The sequence below is a fragment of the Alosa sapidissima genome, chromosome 16, assembly GCF_018492685.1.
Source record: "Alosa sapidissima isolate fAloSap1 chromosome 16, fAloSap1.pri, whole genome shotgun sequence".
Lineage (NCBI taxonomy): Eukaryota > Metazoa > Chordata > Actinopteri > Clupeiformes > Clupeidae > Alosa > Alosa sapidissima.
In genome coordinates, this window is record NC_055972.1 from 21,660,758 (window position 1) to 21,674,577 (window position 13,820).

At 41.0% G+C, this 13,820-nt stretch overlaps 1 protein-coding gene and 1 long non-coding RNA gene across 2 annotated transcripts in view; one reads left to right on the forward strand and one right to left on the reverse strand.

Annotated features, from left to right (window-relative positions):
• Positions 1-152: 152 nt before the first annotated feature.
• slc18a2 (solute carrier family 18 member 2) overlaps positions 153-13,820 on the reverse strand; it is a 23,957-nt gene continuing 10,289 nt past the window's right edge. The window contains exons 10-16 of the mRNA XM_042066710.1: positions 13,614-13,709; positions 12,908-12,986; positions 12,370-12,421; positions 10,824-10,887; positions 10,430-10,549; positions 10,023-10,156; positions 153-3,414 (exon numbers count right to left, since the gene is read on the reverse strand). Of these exons, the coding sequence (XP_041922644.1) occupies positions 3,310-3,414; positions 10,023-10,156; positions 10,430-10,549; positions 10,824-10,887; positions 12,370-12,421; positions 12,908-12,986; positions 13,614-13,709 (650 nt within the window). The 3' untranslated portion in view covers positions 153-3,309. The remainder of the gene's footprint in view (positions 3,415-10,022; positions 10,157-10,429; positions 10,550-10,823; positions 10,888-12,369; positions 12,422-12,907; positions 12,987-13,613; positions 13,710-13,820) is intronic.
• LOC121685896 lies at positions 5,079-7,878 on the forward strand. The gene is made up of 3 exons (XR_006023468.1): positions 5,079-5,636; positions 7,172-7,264; positions 7,615-7,878. It is a non-coding gene; the product is annotated as an uncharacterized LOC121685896 (long non-coding RNA).

The following is a 13,820-nucleotide window of genomic DNA, read 5'->3' on the forward strand; positions in this document are numbered from 1 at the left end:
AATCTGAAGTTGTGTGTAGGGATGTGGCACATACAGTCTACGGCATAAGACTATGAGATTCATTGGAGTTAAAAGGACATGGTGAAAGAAGACCCTTCAGACTAAAAAAGGTAGAAGCTTAGTAGTAAAAAACAGATTGACCTCCATTTGGGAACAACATTTATTTTAGTTTTTTTTTTCAATCCTGTACTGACACTGAATTCACAGTTATCACACGCCTGAGGTTTTCCACAGACTGCCAAAGGCTCATCTGGAGGAAATATCCACATTTGCTTGTACCAGTTACAATAGTTTATATCTGATATAATTGACACACATAAACCGAAGACATACAAGGGTCTAAAGGCACACGCACCACCACCAGCAAACACACACGCATACACATTGTGCATGTCGCACACTTAGAATATACAAAACATATAACAAAAAATATATATGTATACCAATCTCCACAATATAATTTCATATCTGTTGACAGGATGTCAGGTTCAGTAAACTTCCTCTATATATACTCTGCAGTCATATTTCAGCTACACTTAAACTGAACTTTTCTGACACGCCATCATTGGTCAGACCCAATGGCTGTTGAAGGTGAGATGTGTGGTCCATACAGTTCACTTCAGAAAAGTGATGTCAGAGAATTATTCTTCCTTTAACAAAAATGTAGGATAAATAAATATTTTGATTTAGTTTGAACAAACGTAACAATAACTGACTGCCGTTTTAAAGAAACATTGTATGTGTGCTTCTGTTGAAGGGTAAGACCTCTTAAGACACACAAAGTACTTGATATCTATACAGATCACAAGCATCTTAAAAATCAGAGTATCTTAAGGAGCAGTCAGAATTTGACTTACACTTATTGCCTTAAGTGTTATGATTTTAAGTGTTATGAAGACTTTACTAAAACAGCATCAACTCATCAGTGAAGTGTATGAGCCTCGTGCAACACCAAGTTTTTCTGTGAGATTGTACATAAATTCTTTTGCCACAGCTATGTGTTGTACTCTGATGTAGTCATAGATGAAGTCTGTAACAGATGCAATAACTGGTGCACAGGTCTAGTATATAATGGTAATGTGTGCTTAGAAAGCTACTGTCAAACACCAACTCTAGTGAGAGTAAAACGATGGTGTTTGAATAACATATTGGAACATTGGAACCTGGCAAATAGGTTGTTCTGAATGAAGACTGACTTTACATGACTTGAAACCTCAGACCTAAAGATCTGTTAAGTGGTTATTAAGTTTTCTATAAGGCACAGGTGGACCCTCACCATCTGGTCTGGTTTACTTACAAAGCCGTTTGAGTTTAGGTGAACACTGGAAATGCTCTGAACCTGTATCACACAATTACCATCTAGCAAATATGACCAAGATAACAAATCAAGATTACAACCTGTCCACACATTCACATGATGTGGAAATGTTTTTCATTTATCAATAGTCACAGAATAGTCTATCACTGGTACCTCCACCGATTTGAGAGAGGGCAAGAACATTTTCACAAAATGTTAAGGTAGTTTGGCACATCAGAAATATCTTGTTCAACCCCTATAGTCGATTCTGTAACGCCACCATAATGGCAGTTAATAATGAATATCCAGCACAACTGTGTTCTGTTCATAACAAAGGGAGTTGAATGTTGAAGATAACAGGACAAAATGAGCACAAAATCTTTACTGACACAAACTTCCCTTCTAAATAGTAGTAGGCTTATTGTGTTTCCTGTTTCATGTATTTAGAACTAACTGAATGCTTTATGCAGAGCCCTAGAGAGAGGCTCTATCAGGCTCTGGCTGTATCCAATACATGAAAATGGCTTCCTTCAACATCATTTCATCTAAGACATGTTTGGTCCCATCACTGGTAATGATAACATGACATGTTGTATCACTACACACTGCTAATGGCTGCTGACCAGATATCATTTTTTACCACAACGTGTTTATGATGTGATTTATGGTATGTCTTATGAATTAAGGATCAAGTAAAGTTTGTGTCATTTTGTCACTAAATTGTAATCAATATTTAACATTATTAAATGTAAGAGCATTCCAATCATACAGGTGTATACTTCCTTAACTGTACGTAGCATGGTTGTTTATCTTATAGTATATATTGTGACTCGGACGGTGATCAACACAGCTACAAGACTGCAGACACAACAATTAGTTAAGACAGAAAGAAATGCCATGATTCTATGGAACCATGGCTTTAAACAGACTCATTTGTCCCTTCCCCCATACATGTACATGTAAAACAATTTACCAAAATATACCGTCTCTATACAAGAAATTAAGTTTGAGTCTATGTGTAATGGTCAGAGATGCTCAAGTTTCTCAACCACTTCATTTTATCAATGAAGGTCAGGATCTGAACTCATGTCATGGATTGGGATTGTGCTGTTTTCAAAATAATACACATAGGCTACTATGAAGGGTAACAGCTACTCTCTATGGCTTAATTCAGTAAGCAGCCCTTACTGCAACAAATAGTTTTATACTCAAGGCTGTTTCATAATCCCTCCAACACCTATGACTACATACCTCTTAAAATGTTTTCCATATATGAATTGGCTGATATACTGGTATTGAAAAGATGATTCATTTCATCTCCATTGTCCATCACAAACAGATAAAACATCTGCAAATGCCTAAATGTAAACATCTGGAATAGTCACCACAATCTCATCTTCAAAATTCCATGTGGATTATGTACCAAATCTTTGAGGAAGATTTATAAACACCTCTATTGTCTATTGTAAATGGGGAATAAAACATACAAAAAAGGTTTCGAAGATGGTCATTTAAAAAACAATTATGAACCAACACATCCAAATGCATGAATAGACAGCTTTCATAGATGACAAGAAGCTCATCAGCACAAGCTGCTTTAAAGTGCCTTGGCTTACAAATCAGACTCAGTAGCTGTCAATACTGTCACTGGAATGAGCCCATCATATTTTGACCTCTAATGACCTACACAGGGTCAATGATTGACTATTAACGTCCTATAAGGGAAACCCTGTTTTAACTCAGACCCTGTTTAATTTCATCCTCCATTCTGTTTGAGTAAGGCTTTGATTCCTGCAAAATGCTCTTTTGTAAGCTGTTGGGGCAAGAACAAGAAAGCCTTTTGCTTTCCCTTTTGTGGGACAGTGACAGTGACAATGACAGCCCAGAGGCATTCCCATTCCCGTAGATTTTTGATTTTGTGATTTTGTTTGGCTTCCTTGTTTTTTCTCAGTTTGTATACAACAAAATAGATACTCTTGAAGGTCATCATGTGCATGCTGGACAAAGACTGGCTACTCATCACTCTCAGTTTCGAAGTCATCACCCATCTGATAGCTTGTACCCTGCATTGAATAGGAGCGTGTCTTCATCGAGCAGTTGGAGTCCATGAGAATGGCCTAGAAAACAAGTGGCTGATTTTAGTGGAGGGCAATTTATATATCCTAGCACTTGTCTTAGTCAGAGCCATTGACATAAAACATACATAGGCCAAATACATACAACAGATAAATATACACAGTATTCACTCAATCACTTGATTTGTTTCAGCCTATATGACAATATTTTTAAGACATCCCGTTAAGAATAAATCATTAACATTTATTTATTGGGCAGATGCTTTTATCCAAGGCAACTTCCAGCAATATAGAATAACATTTAAGATACAGAGCTACTGTACAACTACAGCAATAGAATAACATTTAAGCTACAGTTTCAGAGAAATCTGTCAATACTAGCACTAGAGGATAGGACTACCTACATTTTAAGTACTAGTCTAAGTATGATAGGAGGAGTAGTGGTAGAGGAGGTAGTGGTGGGAAGAGCATGGTAAGTGTGTATCAGGTGTGTGAGGTTGTCAGAAGCGCTAGGAGAGGAGGTATTCTTGGAAGAGTAGTGTCTTCAAGAGTTTTTTGAAGACAGACAGGGATGCCCTTGCTCTGGTGGAACTTGGCAGATCGTTCCACCATCGGGAGGCCATAGATGAAAAAAGTCTGGATTGTTGTGGTTGTGGGGGCAGCAGTGCCAGACGACATTCCTTGGAAACTTTAAACTCAAGTTTCTTGCCACCTTGGTAAGTGCAAGAGAGAGGGTGTCAGTTTTGATGTTGATGTTGTGATGTATGGTTTGTCTGGCTGGGAAGACTAGTAGTTCAGTTTTAGAGAGGTTTAGATGAAGGTGACGTTCTTTCATCCAAGCGTATATGTCAGAGAGACAGTCCTACTGTAGATCCGCACCGATCATCAGACAGGAAGGATAGATATAGTTGTGTATCATCTGCGTAGCAGTGATATGATAGGTCATGTGAGTGGATGATTGGGCCCAATAAGGTAGTGTACACAGCAAAAAGAAGGGGTCCCAGCACTGAGCCTTGGGGCACCCCTGTGGCAAGGCACTGAAATGTGGACTTGTGTCCTAGCCATGAGACATTAAACATACGCCCAGTGAGGTAGGATTCAAACTAGGAGTGTGCTTTGCCCGTAATGCCCATGCTTAAGAGTATGGATAATAGGATACAGTGGTTGACTGTGTCAAAAGCAGCTGATAGGTCAAGCAAGATTAGAGCTGAGGACTGAGTTGCTGCACTGACAGATTTTAAAGCTTCTGCCACAGACAACAGAGCCGTTTCAGTGGAGTGGTCACTTTTGAACCCAGACTGGTTAGGATCAAGGAGGTCATTCCGTGATAAAAATTCCGTGAGAGAAATTCTGTGATTTGTTTGGAAGCTGCCCTGGAAGCTGAGAGAAAAGGTAGGAGTGAAACCGGGCAATAGTTCTCCACCTGGGTGGGAGCAAGAGAAGACTTTTTAAGCAGCAGAGTTACTTTGGCCAGCTTGAATGCAGTTGGAAATGTACCAGAAGCCAGTGAAGTGTTAATTACAGGTGTGATTCCTGATATGATGGTGGGAGATATGTCTTGGAGGAGGCTGGTAGGAATAGGGTTTAGTGGGCATGTAGTAGGGCAGCTACATGTACATGTTAGGAGTTTAGACACCTCACTCGTACACTAGCCTCAGGGTATGTAGATTGTGACTGCTTGGTTCAGAAAACCTGTCAGTGAAGAATGAAGCAAAGATGTCAGCTGTGAGATTGGTAGCTGGTGGAGGAGGTATTGAGTAGAGTTTTGAAGGTGGAAAAGAGTTCTCAGTGGCACTGTGGATTGCAAAAGCCTTCTTTGCAGCAGTGGCACTGGATGAGAAGGAGGACATTATTGACCAAAGATTCTAGAGTGGAGCTCTGTTCTAGAATCTTTGGTATTGACTGGTAACTTGGAAGATTGGTAGGTGTATTAGTTTTGTGCCATTTCCTCTCAGCAGCTCATAGGCCAGTAAGCAGAGTTCAGAGGGTATTGTTCAACCATGGGTGTGTGACTGGTTAGGTCCAGCAGGTCTGGTGGATAGAGGGCGCAGGCTCTCCAGACAGGAGCTTAGTGTAGAGCAGAGAGACTCTGTAGCATCATTAACCTCAAGAGAGGAGAATGTGCTAGAAGGTGGAAGAGCAGAGGCTACTAAAAGAGAAATGGACAGGAGAGGGGTTGCAGAGGTTGCATCGAAAGGAGATCATGGGTGGAGGAACAGAAGACTGTTGAGAGTGAGAATGAAATCAAGCTCTCTGCCTGCTTGGTGAGTTGGAGGAGTGTGGACCCATTAGTTCAAAGGAATGTATGAAGGACAAGAAGTCCACAGAGTTTGGATTATCTAAGTCATTGGTTCCCAAAGACTGGGTCGCGACCCACAGGTGGGTCGCAGGAGATTTTATTTGGGTCGCCAGCACAATTTATGTTGTGTAATAGGCCTAACTTATACCATTTAGCCAGGAAAGCTAACCGTTTTCTATTAGGATCTAGTTTGTTAACTACAGTCATGGCCCTATGTGCAATTTTGCATTTAGAATAGCTTTGAAACTGGGGGGCGAACGCGTCGCAGAGGGGACAGCGTGGACTCACAAAATGAAACATTTCTGTGGGGCGCCTGCCATGGACCTCTCAGTTGCAAAATGCAAGGGACATGAATCAGCCTTTTTGCACAAACATTAACGGACACCATCTCTTCAGCTTGACCGATTAAAATCTAGTCAACTAAAGCAGACATCCGTATACCAGACATGGCTATTCAATTTGCGTCATAGGCTGTAGATATTTTCAATTGTAGATGCACTCTTTAAAGTTAATAGCAACCTAAACAAACATTCCTTAATATTTCGGATTTAAAACACACTGCAGCACATTATATTAGGCTACAATTTAAATGGACATTTTAAACGCTATTATTTCCTCTCGTTTTCCACCTTGTGAACTCTACTAGGCTAGCCTACAATAAAGGCACATTATCTTTTGGCTATTGCGCAAAAGCCTCTTGTTCCATTCTTACAACATAGCCTGTCACAACATACCGTGACAGGCGTATCTTTTCGGTAGTCATTTCCAACTTTCCACGCTAATGATGCTTAAAATGCAACACAACTGTGCTCAAAGCAGGATGAGAAAAGGCTGAAGTTGTGTGTTTGTACAAAACTTTTTACAGCGTTGAAAGTATTTAACATTGTTAACTGGAATTGGAAACTGAAGAGTCAGTGCATCACCAATCCCTGTAGTGGTACGCCAGACCTAGTAGGGGCTATTACGTATCCAGACACTGTAGAATGTTTTTTTTGGGGGGCGGGGGGGGCATAGAAAAGTTTGAGAACCTGTGGCCTAAAACAATAAAACAATATTGGTGGATGATTGTTTGCTCTGAAGTGAATGGGTCGCGATGGTCTGTCAATTTTAAAAAGTGGGTCCCCAGAAAAAAAGTTTGGGAAACACTGATCTAAGTGGATGCTCCTGTCACCGAGGAGTCGAGGACAAGCATGGGACAGTAATTCTCAGGGATGGAGGAAAGCAGGGTGTCAAACTCATCAAGGAAACGCCAAGTTGTCCCAGTGGATGGTAAATGACAATCACATAGATTTTTACCGGAGCTGTTACAATGATGACATGGTATTCAAAGGAATCATATTTGTCCAGACTGATGGGAGGTATGGGAAAGTGTGTGTAGTTGATGGAAAGCGTAGTGGGGTGGCATTGTTTTCCAGTTTGATCCAAGTCTCAGTGAAAGCCAAGAGGTCCAAAGATGATGGTTAGTATAGGCAGAAATGAAATCTGCCTTGTTTATTGCAGATTGGCAGTTCCACAACCCAACAGAGAAGGAGGTCTGAGAGGCTGAGAATGACCCAGAATGACCAAGAAAAGCATTGCCAGGAGATGAGGGAAGTGAGTAAGATTCACACCAGACCCAGATAATCAGAAATAAATGGATTGACCACTTGGATTCAGATGCCATCAAGACCAGAAGCACCTAGAAATCTATAAATTTAAAGTTTGTACTGTCACATAACTCAGTTTGCATTGTATTGTAGCTCAAGTGGAGTACTGGCCATTAGCTGCAGCTACTCCAGTTCAGTATTTTTCCAATCGACAGTACTCGGCAACGTCTAGCGATCAAGATCCATGTAAAAATCGGCTGGATTTCTCCTTTAAGGCTCCTTTCAGAAGCTTCTCAGTGTTTTCAAGTACTACAGTTCAGTTTTAAACTAAAGCTTTTAGTGTATTTCCGCCCCCAGAATGATCAAGAAAGGAATTGCCAGGAGATCAGGGAAGTGAGTGAGATTCCCACTGTCACCCCAGACAATCAGGAATCAATGGATTGACCACTTTGTTGGATGCCAACGAGCAGCACCAGAAGACAGAGTTCCACCAAGCAGATTGAATTTAGCAGTAAAACTTACTATGTAGAGACTTTTCCAGCACTTTCAGTCACAGTCCTGACTTTAAGATCTTTAAGAGTATCAATAATCAATAATCAATAAATCAGAGATTCAGAATCATATCAATCACCCATGTGTGACTTTATAAGGTTATATGTTCATTGTTGTCATGATGAAATATCAGTTTGCTCACTTTAATGTGATCTCACTGATGGCAGACACTAAAGTATGTTTCTGTGTGTTTGACCAATACTCATTATGAGTTTTATGGTGATGGGAAGTTTTAATAGGCTCCATATCAAACTCCATAAACAGCTATTTCATTAGCAGCACTGGGAGTTTCCCCTGGACCATGCTCTGCTGTCCTACTGTCATCAGTTGACAAACATTCACAAATGATCTTTGGGAGGAACATCCTCTGCCCGAGTAGTTAGATTATCTACTTTAGCATGGAATTAACTGGATTGAGGAACAACTGAATGATACAGATGCAGCTTTAACACGTGGACCATAAATAAACTACAAGCCCTAAACCTTTCAAGCAGCAAGTGCCTGCGATCAGTGTTTTTCATCAATTGGTAATCCATACCACTTTAACCTTTAACCTTTAACCTGGTCACATCTCACAAATTCAAAGAGGTTGGCGAGGGTCTAGTCAATACCATGCAAAAAAGGTGAGGAGCCATGGCATATATGATAATACATACCAAAGAGTGGAGCTCTGTTCTAGAATCTTTGATACATACTGTACAGTATGTGGACATGCAATGTTTGCCATCTTATGCTGAAACGGAGATGATTCTATGTTATGATGCCTTGTTAGTTGCTATTAGCTTGTTTGATGAACCTTTAATGCTGTAATATGTCAAATATTTCCTAGTTTATATTGCCTAATAATACACAGCAAATTCTCTTACTAATGTGGAACATAATTTAACAGCTATCTGTATGTTATAAGGAGTGTACATTCTATTTCTGTCGCCAATTATATTGTGTCTGTTTTTCAGTTTTACAAAGTTTAGAGACATTTAAACAAACTTGCAGAAAACTGTGATTCAGTTGATCATCGAAGTGGAATTTGAATTTGAACACATTCTGTGCTGTTGACTGTCTTTCTAACTGGATAGCAGTTCAACACTTTGTGAGAACAAACAATGTCAGTCAAGTCACACTGCATACACATGGTAGCTTAGCCAGGGCCCAAACCCATTTGATTTTTACTGCACCAATGTTTCCCATGTTGACTAATCTATGGCAGGCCGCCACAAAATCAATACTGGCCGCGCCACACAATAATATTTTATGTTGTACTATTTAAATTAGATAAAATCCTTTCATTGAGCTGCGCTTTTTACGCACACAGCCTTTCCTTGCCCCGCCTTGCTCTCTCTTGTCACGGACCAGCCGCACATCATCTGCATGTACATTTAACAAAACATTAACAATTGTTGAAGGATTGTTGTTGGTACTGCATAGAAGATGACAGGCTAAATTGCTAAATCACTGCATTCAAGTTAACTTTGCTAAGGACTTATCACAACATAGTAAATTGGGGAGACTAAACTAAGTTAAGTTATGCAATCAAGCAGTATCTCTAAGCTAATGTTAAAATACTGTTTGGATGTCGAGCTTAGCATGCTTAGTTACAGCTGCTTGTCAAATTATAATTTTTTTTTTGGTAGATTTTTTTGGGCTTTTTATGCCTTTAATTATAGAACAGTGGAGAGTGACAGGAAGTGAATAGGAGAGAGAGCTGGGGTGGGATCCGGAAAGGACCACGGGGCGGGAATCGAACCCGGGTCGCCGGCGTACGGTGCAGGTGCCCCAGCCAGTTGCGCCACAGCTGGGGCGCTGCTTGTCAATTTTGAGCAGGACTCATTTTATTGGCTCTGACACTGAATGTTTGCAAAATCCCGATGTAAATGGAAAAGCGTTTTCCAAGACTCAAAAATGCTTGTCCCAAGGAGAATAAGTACAAACCTTTATTTTACCTAACTACTGTACATAGAAAACATTATGAATCGCATCCACACATATCAGTAGCCTTTTAACTGTTAAAACTCCCTCACCAATGTCCCTCCTTCACGAACGTCTTAAAGTGAGAGGCACTCAAGTAAACCTACACACTATCAAGACGATCTTAAAATGACAGTAACTCAACCTACAATGTATAACCACTCCCCACCCCTACAATGTATAACCCCCCCAGCTACTGTACCACAACAAATTGAATCCAATTCTGTGGGAAATACTGTGAACTTTACCATTTTCTCCTCTCTGGCAGGGGGATCTCTGAGAAAGAAACAGAGCGGGGCGAAAAGGATGTCGATGATCCCAATTATGGTCATGAGAGCAGGGAAACCGATGCTCCGAGCGATGGCCCCACCAGCCGAGGGGCCTGTGGAGGGGTAGATGCAAACACACACACACACACACACACACACACACACACACACACACACACACACACACACACACACACACATACCCACACAAACACGGACACGGATACGGACACGGACACACACACACACACACACACACACACACACACACACACACAGAGAGAGAGAGAGAGAGAGAGAGAGAGGTTCAAAGAGTCCTCCTTACTAGAATGGTTCAATAAAGGAAGTTCAAACTACTGGAAGAAGATGCTGTAAACACAACATACCTAATGCAAATCCCATGCAGAAAGCCACATCAGCGATGGCATACACACTCCCATAGACAGAGACATGTCGCAAGTCTACCAGGTACCCCATGATAGGCATCATTGAGGAGTCCACCATCCCTAAAAGAAAGCACATGGAAAATGGAACCACAATGAATGGACTGGAGACAGACATTTTTACATCTTCAGAATTTACTGGCTAACTGATCACACACCAGAGAACTGTACGTTGCATATAGAGTCTATTCTGTATATGTACAATATATGGTAGTGGATACATAGTAGTGGATGCCAAACTATGTTCTTTTTAATGTTAGATTTTTACATAATACGGTATATGTTTGCGATATTTTTACATAATAATACCAGTTGAGATTACAAAAAACACACTAACCGATAGCAAACCCCACTCCGAAGTTTGGAAGAATTAGTCCATAGATGTCTTTGGCTAAAGGCACCTATCAGAAGTAATGTGAAAATGGGGTTTAAATGTTCACTTCATTATTTTGTCATTATTAAACTGTAATAGAAGTCATTAGCAGCATAGTTATTGGGCACAGATTACTACAGATCCATAATAGCAGGTCAGGACCAGAGTCTATTCAGACAGACCACATAGTTCCTGTCTCATGAGAACCATTTCACCAGATAACCCATCAGGATGCCTGATTTAGAGGCCTAATAGCAAGCCATGCGTGGCTTGGTAGCTGGCCGTGGTCCTGAGATGCCTGAAGCACAGATCGTGTGAGTGATGTATGCTGACAGCCTCAATGGATAAGAGCTAATGTGAACTTGGGAGAGCTAGTGAAACGGAGGAGAAAGGGAAGGAGGTGGGACGGTTACAGTTGGGAACAAAATGATTCATACCTCTAGGGTATTAATTTAATTTAATTTAATTGACCAATGTTTGTTCTGACTAATCGGCATATTGGTAAAGAGAAGTCAACATTAAATCAATATTTGTCAGGGGTATGAATCATAGGTCACAAGGGGAGAGGTCTCAGTCTCCGTCTCTTTCTGAACGGCAAGATATGGGCCAGATCAGGGCCGAAGTCAGCCACTGCCTGGGTTCCATCTAGACTTGGAGTGCCACACTAATCTGACGAGGCATTGTGCTGTGAGACCACAGACTTCCTGCTAAACCAGCTGGGGCCCTGTGTCGGGTGTGCCCTGTGTTCTCACAGACTGGTTTCTGTCTGACTCAGAAGCACACTTAGACTCTCTCTCTCTCTCTCTTTCTCTCTCTCTCTCTCACTACATCCCCCCTTTGTTGTAGTAAAACCAATTAGCCCCACTCCCATCGTAACCACACTATCTATAATAGCATTATGCAAGAGCATCTCTGTTTGAGTCCATCTTCTACAAGGGCTTCACATGATCGATATATTAGATAGATACTTTTAGACAGATAGATAGATAGATACTTTTATTCATCCTCACAAGGGAAATTCAGATGTCCAGCAGCCGTGTGTTGTCTACCAACAAGAATTCACACTGCAATACACTCATAAAAACCCTGATGACAACAGTTAATAAAATAAAAATAAAAAGAGTCCAAAAACAAGCTACTATCATTAGTAGTAAATAATTAATGCACTTCAAACAGGTCCGTTATGTAGTCTTATGTTGGCCGGAACAAATGACCTCCTGAACCTCTCAGTCCTGCAGCTCATGGTTTGCTGGGCAACCACAGTGTCATGCAGCGGGTGGCTCCTGTTACTGAGGATGGATTTCATCATGCTCCTCATTCTTTCATCCACCAAATCTCCTACAGAGTCCACTCTCCTCCCCAACACTGACACACACTTCCTGACCAGTTTGTCAAGTCGATTTGTCAACTGCTCTCAATAGTTGCAAAGTAAATTTGGCAGGCATATAAAAACTGTATTTAGAGACAGACAACGTGTATAAATGTGATCAAATAATTTTGAAGTACTTACGCAAAGAATACTGAGGCCAACTAGAAGCATTCCAATAAGAGAGCAGAGCCATCTACAGCGGGAGAGGAGAGAAAACACACCAGACAACAGCAATTAGAACTAGATACACACCGTCAGTCTCTAGTTCAACTCAGACCCCCAGAGACAACCAATCACCTCACAGAAAATGCTAAACCAAAGTCTCTAATTAGTGATAATTAATGTTTTGGAAAGGGTAGACAATATGATAATGTTGTATTTATATCTGAAATGTGCCTTAGTAACTTTTTCGGTTTTAGGTTTTAGGCTTTCCATTGGTTAGCATGACAAGGTGGTTTCATAGTGTAAAGTGAGATCCTCAAAGCAACGTAGCCTCATAGCTTCATAAATTCAAACCTGCACAAACATCATCCACAGCATTTAATAAAAAAAAATACCAATAACAATGCTCAAACGAGTTTCATTTTGAGGTGGTGAATGACAGCGGAAACAGATAGCAGAGGAGACAGATAAGAGTAACAAAGAGAAAAAGTGCACACACAGTCATTTCCTTCCATACCTGCCCATTTTGTGTGCCATAACACCAAAGATGTGCGTGCCTATGAGGTATGAGATACTGGCAGGGATGAACGCAACACCTGAGGAACAGAAGAAGGGAAGAAAAAAGGAACAGGAAGGTAGAGAAATGTAAATGGTAGAAAGAGGGGGTAGGTAAAAGGGAAGAAACAGGGATGAGAGAGAGGGATGGAAAGACAGACAGAGAGAGAGAGAGAGAGAGCATTCAGATAACAGTGAGTATTATCAGTCTCTATCTGTGCGCTGCTGGTCCCCTTTCCAGACGTACTAATGAAGCCTGGGCACTCCTCTCGTCTCCGAATGACACCCTAATATCCTGTCATCCTCTCATCTCTCCGCTCCATCTCCCCGTCTTCTGTCTCTCCAACTCCTGCCTCTCTCTCTCTCTCTCTGTCTCTCTCTCTCTGTCTTTCTCTCTCTCTCTCTATCTCTATCTTTCTCTCTCTCTCTCTCTCTCTATCTTTTGCTTCCTTAGCAAAACAGAAGGTGGACGATGCAGTACACATACGTTAGGGGGGCACATACAAAGTGGTTCATCTTATTCCCTATTCTCTATAATCCACTACACACACACTACATTATATATACACAGCATATAATATAGAGAGAGACTACATGCTATATGCCAGCACTACAAATCAAATGTGTGGAAAGCAGAAAACCTCTAAAGACGCTTATTCATACTCTACCGAGTTGCCATTTCCTTGGGCACATGGTCTCCATCATCCAAATAGGCAGGGCTGGTTCCAACATGGCAATGGCCATATTAGCAAAACAAATGGAACCTGGAGGGCAATGGGCAGACAGAGAGAAGGAGTGATTATTTTGTGCATAAGTGGAGGTGTGGGTCTATCTATCCTCTATCTATCTCTGTGAACAATTCACACATTTTTTTC